Source organism: Agelaius phoeniceus, chromosome 2 (assembly GCF_051311805.1).
Source record: "Agelaius phoeniceus isolate bAgePho1 chromosome 2, bAgePho1.hap1, whole genome shotgun sequence".
Classification (NCBI taxonomy): Eukaryota; Metazoa; Chordata; class Aves; order Passeriformes; family Icteridae; genus Agelaius; species Agelaius phoeniceus.
In genome coordinates this window covers 65,966,656-65,980,370 of record NC_135266.1, presented here as the reverse complement: position 1 = coordinate 65,980,370, position 13,715 = coordinate 65,966,656, and the positions used below count along the sequence as shown (strand labels likewise).

At 41.2% G+C, this 13,715-nt stretch overlaps 1 protein-coding gene across 3 annotated transcripts in view; it reads left to right on the top strand.

Moving 5' to 3' along the window:
* The window catches only part of LOC129135010 (complement C4-A-like), a 53,014-nt gene extending 39,860 nt beyond the window's left edge, over positions 1–13,154 (top strand). For all 3 annotated transcript variants that reach the window (XM_077173751.1, XM_077173750.1, XM_054654850.2), the window contains 12 exons: positions 78–236; positions 822–881; positions 1,345–1,438; positions 2,182–2,350; positions 3,995–4,082; positions 4,686–4,760; positions 5,376–5,484; positions 6,451–6,540; positions 6,930–7,022; positions 7,728–7,811; positions 11,561–11,693; positions 12,817–13,154. In XM_077173751.1, coding sequence (XP_077029866.1) covers positions 78–236; positions 822–881; positions 1,345–1,438; positions 2,182–2,350; positions 3,995–4,082; positions 4,686–4,760; positions 5,376–5,484; positions 6,451–6,540; positions 6,930–7,022; positions 7,728–7,811; positions 11,561–11,693; positions 12,817–12,955 — 1,293 coding nt within the window. In that variant the 3' untranslated portion in view covers positions 12,956–13,154. The remainder of the gene's footprint in view (positions 1–77; positions 237–821; positions 882–1,344; positions 1,439–2,181; positions 2,351–3,994; positions 4,083–4,685; positions 4,761–5,375; positions 5,485–6,450; positions 6,541–6,929; positions 7,023–7,727; positions 7,812–11,560; positions 11,694–12,816) is intronic.
* Positions 13,155–13,715: the final 561 nt, after the last annotated feature.

Sequence of the window (13,715 nt, the reverse complement as noted above, 5' to 3'; positions counted from 1 at the left end):
ACTGACAATGTCATCTCGCGTGTTGTTGAAATAACCTGGCATAACTGCTAGTATTTTTGCTTTTCTTTCTCTCCTAGGACACAGTGGTGGCCTTAGAAGCTCTGTCAGCATACAGCATACAGACACTGGACACTACTTCCACTGACCTGACTGTCAGACTGGGAACACCTGGAAGGAGAAATTACTACAGCATTGTTCTGACTGATGCCCATGAAGAATTTCAGAAGCAGCTAGAGGTATACAACCATCGGTTGCTTCAAGAAAGGTTTTTTTTTCCCCTCAAGAAGGAGAAATCAAATCCTCTGGCCTAGGTTTTGTCATGTTAAACAACCATGATGCAGCTGATTTATTATACCTTTAAATAATTTGATCTGTAAAACAACAGAATCTTTTTAAAGTTAAAAAACCCAAACCCATCAGGTGCTTAGCACACTTTAGAGGTGCTTTTCTGCCTCTGAGGATTTTGGTGGCATGAATCTCTCCCAAAAGTAAAGAGCCACCAGGAACCTAAGTCCTTCTAGGGAATGAGGAGGAAGGGGAATAATCTGATCTTCACTGTGCCTGGAACTGTGAAAATGTGAAATCCAGGATACTGAAGTTGGTAAAATACATCTACTGGCCTAAAACAGCAGAGTAAGATTCATTAGCTCAGTTCATTTAAAATCTTGAGACATGAGGTCTCATAATTCCTTCCATAGCTAAAAGTTTTCCCTACCCAGGTTTGGGGGGTGAAGGCATACAATACTGTCAAGATATTAGGAAAACAATAGACCAAATTCTGAGCACAAACTAAATATCTTTTCTTTTCCCTTGGTTTGCAGTTTGAACTTGGGAGAAAACTTGAAGTATCAGTGAACGGCAAAGGAAATGGGACAATGAGTGTAAGCTGTAATTTCAGAATCCAGGGTCCAGCTGGACTTCTTTAATCTCTTTTTGAAACCCAAGTGAAAACTTACTTGAAATGGCCCCAACCTTTGTGTTCCTACCTCCAAAATTCTAAAATGTGGGGCCTAAAGCCTGCCCTTATGGACTGTCAATTTTTCCTCTCTTTAACTTTATTAACTCCATAAAATGCCAAGGGTGATAGAGGTGGCTGGAGTTGAAAGAACTCTTTGTGTTTGGGAATGGAGAGTTATCTTAAAGGAGTCCCACCCCATTGTGAATTGCACATGGGACCTGCTTATATCTGTGACACTCCTCTGTGACCAGCCTGTGCCACTGGGGGACTGGCCATTCTCTCCACGTTCCCATGTCCCATCACCATGTGTTGGAGTCCTGGATGGGTAAATTCCTTGCCATTTAAATGATATTTTTAGTGGCTTGCTGTTTGTGTGTTCATCTTAGATATTAAAAATGTACTGGTCACCTGAGCTGAAGAACAACACCTGCAATGATTTGATTTTGACAGTGGAAGTGGAAGGGAGCCTTAAGTACTCTGGTGAGTGAAAGGGCAGGGGCTGGGTCTCAAAGGGGACGTGTTTGGCCAGCTGCTAATGATACTTCATGGCTTTCCAGCCTTGGAAAGTTGGAACAAATAAATGAAACAAGGAAAAAGAGAAGTCCCTGAACTCTACCCAGTCATTGTTTCATTTAGTTTCTTATTCTTATCCTTAAATAGTGTAACAACTACGAGTGACTGTAGGTGCAGCAGGTATTTAGCAGTTACACAGATACCATTAGACACTCTTCTTGAGAAAGGGGAGTGAACTCCCTTCACAGAGGGGAAAGCCCTGCTCAGTTCCCTGGCTAATGAGGGACCTACCATGTGGGCTTAAAATTCTTAGAGGCAGATCTGTCATAGGTTTTTCATATAAGCAAGAATGTGTTTTGCATCTCCTGAAGTGTGTAGTCATCATCATCTCTGCCTATGTTTGCATTGGGTTTTTTTCTGTTTGAATTGTTAACTTTTGGAGGGAGGGATTGTCCTTTAAATATTTATGCATAGCCTAAACTCCATTCTTAGCCTGTTAATTATTCTTACTATGGTTATCCCTAGAATTCTAACTCTGAATGAATTGGAAACACTGAGACAGTGTACAGTAAACTGTTATAAAACTCTCAGTGACTGAGAGTTTTATAACAGTTTACTATATGACTGCCCACCAGAATTTATGATTAAGCCAAAAAGGAGCCAAACTGCAGGCAAACAGGTTCATGGCTGACCCTGTCTCTCACCTCCAGAAGCTGAATACTCTGATGAAGACTATGATGATGAGGACTCGACTACAGGAGGAAACAGCACACTTGAGACACTGTCTAAAATGGATTGGTTTGATATCCGCAGCAGAAGAAAAAGGGAACTGACCACTCACAGCAAAACAGAATCCTTGCAGTACAAAGTCTGTGTCAGGTAGGTCTGCAAGATCAGCTCCTCATTTGCTTGTGATTCTCCTTTGTCATCCTCTTCATGTCCACAAACTCAGCATCCAACCTAGTCATCTCCTGTGAGTCTGCATACACTGTAAGCACGTGCTCTCTCTCCCGTGGCAGGAGAAAAGGTTTCCAAACAATGGATGAGATTTATTGACAGAGTTTACATAGACTTCAAATGTCCACTGCAGATGCTTCCCTATCAAATTCTGGGGAGTCTCTAAAACACTTGGCAGGCTAAAAATTTGAAATAAATATTTTATTAAAAAAGATAAATACAGCTGAAACGCAGCAGTAGCATATTTACAGAGTTTCATCACTTTCTGGAGAGATGCTGTTACTTCCTTTGTGGCCACACTCTGGCCTCATAAAAAAAGGGTGGCTAATACAACCTAGGAGAAAAGAGGAGACAGATGGGATATTCTGTTGTGACAAGAAGTTGGCAAGGGCAGAAGTAGGAGAAAAAAAACCCTCCTATGCAGCATAACACTGAAACACCTGTCTTTTCTCCCATTTACAGTCTGGCATTGGTCTCAGAAGCACAAAATTGTGTCTTTCCTATCTATTCTAGAGAGGAGAAGGATGGAAGAAGCAGGTTTTTCTCTCCAGTAGAATTTTGGTTTTCCACTGACTTTTGTCAAAGCCTTGAAGACAGTGGTTTTATCTCCTCTTTTAAATAGTGGCATGAACAATAGCAGGGGAGGACTGAAGTCACCCTAATTCCCAATTTTCACTCTCCCTCATTAAACACACATTCAGTGAATTTTTTACTGGCCAAAGCATCATCTTCCCCATTAATTGCTATGTAACATTTATCAGCCACCAGATCCACTGTTCTGCATCACTATTCTGCTGAATGCTAGGTTGAGGCTTAGACAATAATGTGAAATTCCTTGTGGTTAAGACAGAGGAGAAAACTGAAGGCAAGATTTACATCACCATTCTTCCTCCCTACACTGTGGAGCATCCTTTATGGGAAAGGGAGAGTGCAAAAATAAAAAGTTCTGTAGTTCCACCAAGTGTATGTAAAATCTCTCATGTCAAGGCACCCCGTGTGAGTGCAGAAACACTTCATTTCCAGCAATGACACCACTTCCTGATTTTTGAGATAGTGAAAGCTGAAAGTTTGGAAATCCAATACAGATATTTAGTGAATAATTACAGCAATGAGGATTTTTGCCTCGGACAGCAAAGGTGATGTAAATTTGACTTAGTCTGTGAAAAATTTGGATAAATTCATTTCCTATCTCCACTTTCTAAGTAACAGAGAACAAATACTTTGTCAATGAGTGCTGTTTACCTCCCTGGCTTCAACAATGCTTTTAAGGTGGGATGAACTGTCATTTACAGGGGATTTTTTTTTGCCTATCAGCTCCAAGGAAAGCCTATATGAAAATCTCAGGCAAGGCACCTGGGTTTTGGATGACCATTTGACTAGATGACTCATTCTACCTCCTGACTTTTAATGAATTAGGCAGATAATTTTCAAATTAAAATCCACTTAGGAAAGTTAAATGGAGTGGAAGGTTTTACTTCACCTTTAGCAAGCCTGGAAAGCCAGACTCTTCAAAGCAACCTGGCTGTTCAGTGCAGCTGTTCACTGCTGACCATGTCCCTTGTAAAGGTCCACAGGTCCCAAAGCACCAAAGATGTCCCTGGTTGATCTCACTCTGCTGAGTGGGTTGGAGCCTGACACAAAGGAGCTCGAACAGGTTAGAAGCACACTTTTCTATGCAACATTTTATTTAGCCTTTAGAAAATTTGTCTTTCAAAATCTTTCCAAAAATCTACACAAGAGACATGGAAAAATAGAATAGATAGATAGAATAGATAGATAGATTGATCTTCACTATTCTCATTCTAATAAAAATATTTGCTGAATATATAAAAGAATTGCAAAGTTCGTGGTGAAGGGAGTTCAGATTTCTTAGTCCCTTGTAAAAGAAATTAGGGCAAGGCTTAGCAGGGCAGTAATGTGCCCTTATCATGTCCTGCTGTCCTGTGACATGCCAGGGCAGGGCATCCTGTGTTTGCAGAGCAGAAGGCAAGTAGTCTTTCAGTGGTGCTTGGTGGTAGGGCAGAGTGACAAGGAGATGGGGCACAGTGCTCTGAAAATGTGGCTTCAGAGTTTGGGGCTCTGGAGCCAGCTCGGTTGAGGGAAGTTTGCTCAGTTTTGTGGTTTCAGGGACAGTCTCCTTTAGGGAGGACGAAAGAGGGCTGAACAAAGCAAACTAGAATATGGAAGGTGGCAGCAAAAATATTCCTGTTCTGCTCGGGGTTTGTTCTGATTTGTTTCTTTCTTTGTTTTCCTGCAGTTGGTGACAGCTTCAGACAGGTACATTCAGCACTTTGAGTACAAGGAAGGGAAGGTTTTGCTCTACTTTGGTGAGGTAAACAAACCCAATGATTTTCTAATCCCTGCCATTTCAGATAGCATATAGACTTTTAAAAAATCTAATCATTGCATTTTTGACTCTCCTTTACCTTTCTGTAATTTTTGTCATTTATTGTTATTGAACAGCTCAGTGGAGAGGACAGGAGGATAGGAACAGAGGAAGGGCAGAAGGGAAACACACACCTTCATCTTCCACCATTCTATGTCCAAAGAGATGTAGTTAATATTCAAGTTTTGGTCTTTGGCCCAAGAAAAAAGAGAAATCCTCTCCCTCTCTAGCCAGAAGGAATGTTTTTCATACATGATAACAACAGTGTTAACTGGTGGTCCTGTAAATTCCGCATGGGCATCTTGCATGTCAAGACCAAAATCCAGATAGTGATTAACAAATGTAAACATCAGGACCCCTAGTCTCTGTATTTTTCCCAATATTTTGGATAATGACTCCACCCTACATCCAGCTGAATTGCTTCAGCCAAAGCAGATATCAGTATTAACTCATCTATGCCATCAGAACAAGTGTTCCACCTGTAGCACAGACACAAATATTGAGGAATTGACTGAGGAGAGAGAGTTTTCTCATCAAAACTGTTCTTCCTTTTTCCTCCAGCTCCCAAGTGGACCAGACCCAGATTGTGTATCATTTGGGGCAAAGCAAATCAATCCCATGGGCTTGGTTCAGCCAGCAAATGCCATCCTTTATGATTTTTACAACCCTGGTAAGGGCACAGAAAAATGATACATAACTGCTTGAAAGAGAGTGTCTCAAAAAACCCTCCAGTCCATAGAAAGTTGATTTTGATGTAGTGTGTGAAACCACGTAATTTTGTTTAGTGATGGAAAAAAAAACAGCTTTGCATAACTGTCTTCCAGTTACTTCAGATAATCTAAACAGAGATCTTCTCAGGAATGGCCTAGTTAAGGGACTGAAAATGTGAACTTTTACACTCATGAATTTTTAAATCAGATTTACTGAGTTCCTGCTTCTCATGATGCTTTTAAACATATTTCACTCACATTTTGTTTTGACAGGCTGTGTCTTTATACATCTAAGATAGACCATGTTGGAGGTTTGACTTTTGTAGTGTGCTTGCCAGGGAAAGCAGTCTTGTTCTTCATTCAAAGAAAGGTTAAATGCAAATCATCCCCATTTGCCAAAGTTATGCAAACAGTGTTTGAAAATTAGGTCAAATCTCTACTTTGCCTTAACAGAGGGATCCAAGACAGTTTACACTGGGTTTAAACCACTAACTAACTATTGGTTGATCTTGTCTTCTTCTTCTGAAACAGTGCAGTGTTCACTGTTGTTCTATGGTCTAAAGAGGCTTTTAAGGTGGATGGTTTCCAGAGGGAACAAAAAAAAAAAAAGGGGTATGCAGGGAGGGAAAAGTACAACTTAAAAAAACAAATACAAACAAATAAAAAACCCCAACAACAACAAAATGCCCAAACAAAATTTACCCAAACTGAACAAAAATAACCTCAAGCTGCTGCCCAGCTGAAATGCAACACTGTACTCCTGGTGCCTAAGCTGTAGGTCTTTGGGAACTGCTGATGTGCATCCGATCCCTCAGCGCTCTGCTTTCTCTGGACCAGGGAAAAGCTGGGCTGCAAACATAGTTTGTGCTGTACAGGCTTTTCTACCTGAGCTGTCCCATACAAGCTGCTTTGTTCCTTGCCCACAGACAGGAGCTGCAGTGTGTTCTACAGTGCTCCCAAGCACAGTGCCATGCTTTCAAAGCTGTGCCACGCCGACGTCTGCCAGTGCGCAGAAGGTAAGGAATGGCTGCATGAGCTGGTCTAACAGAAGAGAGCTGTTACTTCTAGGAACAATTTACATGGGAATTGTTAAGCCCAGAAAGGACCATTAGAATTATCCTAATGTGTAATACAGGACACATTCATCCTCTAGGGTGTTCAGTATCAAGTTGACTTTTTTCTCAGATATCCGGGATTTTTTGATAGCTAAATCCGATATATGTGTATATAAATATATACACACACGTGTATGTGTGTGTCTGTAAAAACCCTCTATCACACCACTAAGGAAGTTGTTCTGCCATTTTATTCTCTGTTGTATTGTTGCGTGACAATGGATGTGTAAACTACATCTGTCTACATATCCATGCCTATAGAGGTGTATCACTTATTCTCTTCCTTCCAGGTCCCTGCCCAAAACAAAAATCAACTTTCAGTAAATCATTAACACAAACCACACGTGTTAGTTTTGTCTGCTACCAACCTACTGCAGATTACGGTAAGGCATGAAAGACAACTGTTGATTTCATGCATCATTCATTTTAATAAGTATAAACTTATCAAACTTAAACTGTGCCCAGACCTCTCCTGAATTGAGTAGGGTTTCCATATGTGGCCAAGAGGCCGAGGAGAAATAAATGAAGGCATGTGCAGTTGTAGTCATCAGGGCAGAGATGTGGGAAGTAAAGGTCTTGGAAAGATGCAGCAGGATGCTGGGGGCAGGAGGGGTGGACATTATGTTACATTATGTTACATTATGTTATTATGTTTAGAAAAAACCCATGGTGCAGTAACTCATGTTACAGTATGTAAAAAAAGAATAGGGTTTCCATGGCATGCCATAGTTCAGTAGCTCCTTCTGCAGAGCTAGATGAATATTTTTCCCTTTGTTAATTCACCTTTCTGGCCTCTTCTTTGAATACAAAGTTGCATAAACTTCTGAAGGAAAACTGGTTCTGCACCATTGGTAAGTTAGATGTTAACAGGAGGACAGGAAAGAGTGAAAACCTAACCACAGAAGAGATTCCTTGAAAAAATACAAAGGAATACAAACCTAGAGTCTCTTGATTAATAATTCCATGGTTTGTGAGTAGATGGTACACTGGCCTCTGTTCAGACACTTGGTAGAAGCACATCTGTTACTCAGTCTTTGGATGGAATTTCATGTTGCCATCTGGCATCACAGAGTTGTTGTCGGTTGCAGCGTACGAGGTGGAGATCCTCAGCAGTACAAAGAAGAATGTTTTTGATTACTATGAGGCCAAAATCCACAAGATCCTTAAAGCATGTAAGTATCAAAATGTTTTACTCCTTTCATTCACCTGTAGAAAAACTAGGTTGACTAAATGTTGGCCAGCATGAGCCCTGCAGATGCCTTCTTCTGCCATGGGAAAGAGAGGTCAGATATATTTCCACAGTAGGCGTTCAAGAAGGCTTATTTGCTGCAAGGCTTGTTTGGTGCAGCTGCCTCACTGTGCAGTTAAGCCCCAGGGTAGTTTTCTTGGTTCACATTGTGCAGTCCCAGAGCACACAAGCTTCAAACTTTTCAGATGAAAATAAACAAGAAGACTCGTTCCAGATTCATTGAGTCCATGGTTACAAACTGGAGCTAGTCTAAGATAAACCCCTCCAAACACATGCATAGTGGGGGTATTACGTCTTCTGCATCAACTATTTCATTTTATAGACTGTTGACAGATCCTTAATTTTTCTCATGTGGACATAGCCACTGACCTCTCTTCTGATACTAAATGAAGATTTGAAGTGCCTATTACTCAACTAATTATTAAGCAATTGCAACTCTTGTGGAACAGGATAAGAGTTGTCCACAGTGACTTGCCTGAGGTCAATAAAGACAGGAAAACTTCTGGAACTTCAATTTAATAACTGTGCTAAAGAAACAGAATGGCTTCTTTGTTGTTAGGTGCAGTGTAAAGGTTTGCACAGCTCTCAGACAATGTCCTTTTGCAAGCCTGCCATCCCAGCTGCCCCATGTGAACTTAATCAGCAGCATCAGAGAGCACTGATACTCTTCAGAGTAATTTCTGGGGAAGCTGTCAGGTGACACACCAGACTTCAGTTCCTGTGGTGTCATGTGGTCACCAGTTTTGACTTTGGCAGCCAGAGATTGCCTTTAAAAAGGAACTTCAAAGGTTTTGAAATCTTCCCTCTCTGGAACAGAATAATTAACTCACTCCATCAGTCTTTGTCCAGGGGCCTGGTAATGTCACACAGTACTTTATGGCACACAGCTTGTGATCTGTGCCCAATGTTCAGTAAAATAAGGTCCATGCTTCCTGAATCCAAAGAAAGCATCGGACATACCCAGGGCTTTCCATATGGAAGGAAATGATAATGTACCTGGTGGTCAAAAAACTGACTGTAGGAGATTACGGTATCCCAATGGAAAGTTTTATTAATCTCTTGAGAATACCTACAGCATTTAAAGGCTTTAGGGCTCTGGGTCCAAATGCATTTGTACTCACAATTTGCAGGAAAGCAGTGGAAAGATTTTGGGTTTTGGTAGCTGAGAGAAATATCCTTTGAATGTGAAGTTGAAGGGAAAGGATGTCTTGTATTCCCACATACTTGATAATTCTTTTTGGTTTGTGCTGTCAGATGCAGCTTCTGAGCATCAGAAAGCTTTCAGCAGGTTTGGGAAAGGCTGGCAGGAGGCACAAAGATATATGAGGATGAAGAAAAAGCTAGGTGTTGCACCCAAATCAGCCTGTGACTGAACTAGTGTTACTATCTCTTGTATTCTCTGCAGCTCTTCTGAGTGAGGTTGGCCTCTGTTGCCATTATAAATTTAGATGAGAATTAGTAGGGTAAAATCTCATTCTCTGGACCCTGTCATTATTTCCTTAACAGCCTTTGATGTAAAGGGTTTGTTCAGAGGACAGATGGAAACACTTATTTGTGTTTGGGAGTCAGCAAAAGAGAATATTGCAGGTGTGTGCTTCTCAGACTACTTTGGTTATTGACAGAATTAGTGAACATGTTTTGGATGGCTAATATTTGTGCTGTCCTATGAGCCCTCCAGGAGTCCTTTAGGGGAACAGTATAGCCCAAAAAAGTAGCACAGAATCTTTCTTTTCCCTCTTCTTCCCCCCCTGCTGCCCTTTTAAAACATTATTTCCCATTACAGATTCTAAAACTCTAAGTAAATATTTACCTTAAATTCCACTTGGATGCTTTGAAACATAAAATTTTAACTTCTTTTTAGTTGGAGGTTTAAAATTGGAAATTACATAATAACCACTCAAGGTAATGACTCAAATGCTTATGATCCCACTGTCTGAATTGTATTAGGCCATTTGTGAAACATATGAACCGAGAAACACCTTGGTAATTTAAGCCAAATGAGCCATAACATCATCATTTTCTCAAGTAGTTCTGACCCATCTCTGCATTCCATGAACAAAATGAAAATTCAGGACAATATGCAGCACAAGAACAGCAAAAAGGTCTTGGGTTATATGAGAAAATCTACAGGATTTATATTCTCTCTAAAAATGCAGATGTATAGGTAACATATATTAAATTGATGAAGTTTTAAATAGGTGGTAGATAAGGTTCTTAAAGCTAGGTTTCACAGATTAGCAGTCTCTGCCAAATTCTCTGAAATCTAATTAATGTTAGAATATTCTATCTCAGTTTTGTTCTACTTTTAGGATTTTGATGACTAGTCTTTCCATACTTATAAAAATACTCTATATTAGAGCAGATGATGCACAAGATTCTGTTAACTGATAAAAAGACCATAGTGTCATCTACATGTAATTTAAACTGGTTTAATATTGAATTTTTACAAGAAATTTTAAATTATAGTTAGAAAGAGAGTAAGAAATTAGAATATTGCTGCTATTTACTTTTTTTTTTTTAATGGACTTTGAAAACCGTTGTTCTAGTTAAACAACATAGTGTCCTCATGACCTGAGACTGCTCAGATGAATAAGCATCTTTTCAGCTCTCATGTCATTGCAGTAACTGAGCAGCCACCTCATCTGCCTTGGATCCCCACTTCTGTAGTGGGCAGTGCAATTCTCAATTAATAAACTTCTGGGCCAGAATCCAGACCAGAATTTTCTAAGCTACTTTAACATGGAAATCACCAGGAGATTGTCCTGTGTATCAGATTCAGAGGGAAGAGCATAAAGGCTGCATTAGCAAAATTCAGGTCAGGTGTACTAAAGAGAGTGAGATTTTAATACTGTCTGCGGTGTTGTTGAGCCTCAAAATGTTTGAATTTAGTTTGCTAGCTTTTAAGAGCACCCTGAACCTGAGTACTCTGAAATGGAAAGACAGCATGTTCTATTTTCCTTGGCTTTTCCTTCAGTCTCTGAGACTGAAGTTAACTTCATAGCGTCTGAAAGGTCCTAAGGTCTATAGGAAAACATCTCCTTCAATAATTACAGCAAACACCAAGACAACCAGCTAAGGCAAAAGTGGCTTACTTTCTATCAGGTCACACTAAGGGAAATGTATCCTACCATAGCAGGGCCATTTATTCACTCGACTGTGGTGGTGTTTGCAGGGGTCCCAGGACGAGGGAAGAGATGAGAATCTTGACTCCATGTTTCAGAAGGCTGATTTATTATTTTATGATATATATTATATTAAAAGAAAATGATATACTAAAAGTATACTAAAAGAATAGCGAGAAAAGGATTTAATCAGAAGGCTTGCAAAGGAAAGGCATGGAATAATAATAAAATCTTGTGACTGCTCACAGCCTTGACACAGGTGGCTGTCATTGGTCATCAAGTAAAAACAATTTCACATGCTGGGTAAACAATTCTCCAAATCACATTCTAAAGCAGCAAAACATGGAGAAGCTGAAGCTTCTCAGGAGAAAAGATCCTAACAAAAGGATTTTTCAGAAAATATGTCTGTGACACTTGACAAGCCCAATTCCAAAGTGGAATATCACCTTGGCTTAGCAGTGGCGCAAATGACCACAGGGGGTTGTGTCCTGTGGCCTACAGTTCTTCGCTGTTAGAAAAGTTCATGGGGTTTTCTCTTCTTTCCTCACAGCTGCGGATGAAAGCATCCAAGTGGGTGAGCACCGACAGTTCCTATCACGCTCCATGTGCCAGTTAAACATTGTCCCTGGCAAACGCTACCTCCTCATGGGGAGAGATGGGCAAACAGTGGATTGCAACAACAAGTGAGTGCAAAATGGTCTCTGGGCAGCAGCAGCTGCTATCATGGACCATAAACCCAGAGGATACTCAATCTGTTAGAATACCTCCAGAAAGTAAAGGCAGCATCAAATTTCTCAGGGAATGATTCCGCTTGATTTACTAAAATGCAAAGCGATCCACTCCATAGGCAAAAGCAGAGCTCTGGGGAAGAGCTGAGCCACCCAAATCTATTGGCTCATGGCTCTGTGGTTCCCAGACTTCTCAGGATCAAATCTGGCCCTGGTTCCCCTGGGTTAAAAACTCACAGCTAGAAAAGGACAATGGGAAAAGCTACCCAGTCCATCTACTGCGGATGGCTTAAACAGCTCCTGTGTTTGCAGAAGAAATGTGTGGGACCATGACTAAGAGCAGCTCCCAAGGTTGCTGTTACACTATGCATGTGGGTAGCATATTCTTGTCATTTCTCACTGTCACACTTTAATTTTAAAAAAGGGAATTTATCTGAGTGGGAATTTAGTATGACACTATCAAGTATTCAGGAAGGAAGACATTGTAAATGTTTCATTTCCCTGCACAGAACTGGACAAAGGTAATGACTCTGAAAGCTTCTAGGAAGGAGATCTCCATCAAGCTGTGAGCACCACTTCCTAACACCTTAAAAAGTCCCATTCCCATCTCTATGACACCACCTAGGTCAGTGGCCTGCTTCAAAAGAAGCCTGATAGAGACTGGGGTGTCCTAGCAGAGGTTTAAATTCCAACATCTTCTCCAGTTCAGGCATGGAATACTGGAAGTTACACAGCTTCTCATATACTCTGTTGGAACTAAACTTCCCCTCTCTGTCCCACTGGTGGGCACTTGGGCCTTTTGTGTCATTCTGGAAACTAACAGCAACTCAGTCCAAACTTACCTGACATACTCAAAACACAAGTACAGCCAGGTCTGTCCCAGCTTGGCACTGACACATCCCAGACTTTGTCCGAAGCTCAGTTAACCTGCTGGTGAAGGCAAGTTTCTTGGCTAGTATAACTCTTGATGTCAGAGATGCCTCTCTGGAGGGATGAGTAGATCAGGGATTACACTCTCTCACTGCTCCATGTCAGGAATAATGACTAACCTTCTTTACCCTGTCCCATTTTCCCTCAGGATGCAATACTTACTTGATGCACAAGCCTGGGTGGAGAAAATCCCGGAGGGCAGTGAGTGCCGCAGCACTCTGCGCCGGCAGAGCTGTGCTCACCTGCAGGACTTCCTGAGCACCTCTGACAGCCTGTGCCATGTCTGAACAACGGCTCTGACCCCCACATCTCTCTGGGACTGCAGCTCACCTTCTGCCAGAATTCTTCCTGCAAAGCCTGTGCATCCCAGTGGTACCTGAAACATGGCAGGGCTGCTTCCATTGCTGTTTCACTGATTGGGGTGTGAAACATCTTCTTGTGGGTGGGTGTGTGGGTAATACAATAAAAATGCAGTTCCTCTCCTAATTACTGTGCTTATTGTACCTGACACTGGGGAAGAGAGAGCAGGAATTTGTGTCCCCTTGAGCTATTCTACAACAGTGCAATTATCCTGCAGAGAGTCAAAAGAAAAACACACTGTGCATTGCCTGAATAATGCCTGCAATCCTGGGCAAGGAAAAAAATATTTTAAAAAAGACCAAGACATTTTCATGAGTCAAAAAGAAAACTGTGTGTTCATGGGCTTACCTGTGTTACACTGCTGTAACAAACTGAAGGAGATACAAATCACGCTTCAACACATCAGCTGGTTTCTGGCTGTAATTGTGAGTCCTGCTGACCCCATGGCTGGCTGCCATACACTTCTAAAGCTGGAACTAGGAGTGGTACACTGCACCTGCCCTGTGCTGGACTCTTCCACAGGGAGTCTTCCACTGGCTTGTTAGGCTGGTAGCTCACTGAGGGCACAGAATTGCTTTTAATTGCACTCTCTAGCCACATGTCTTTCAAGTTTTTCTTGAATTTAATTCAAAACTGCTCTTTTCTTGGAATAAGAAAAAGTCTGTGGAAAATGTTTTGGTAACACTA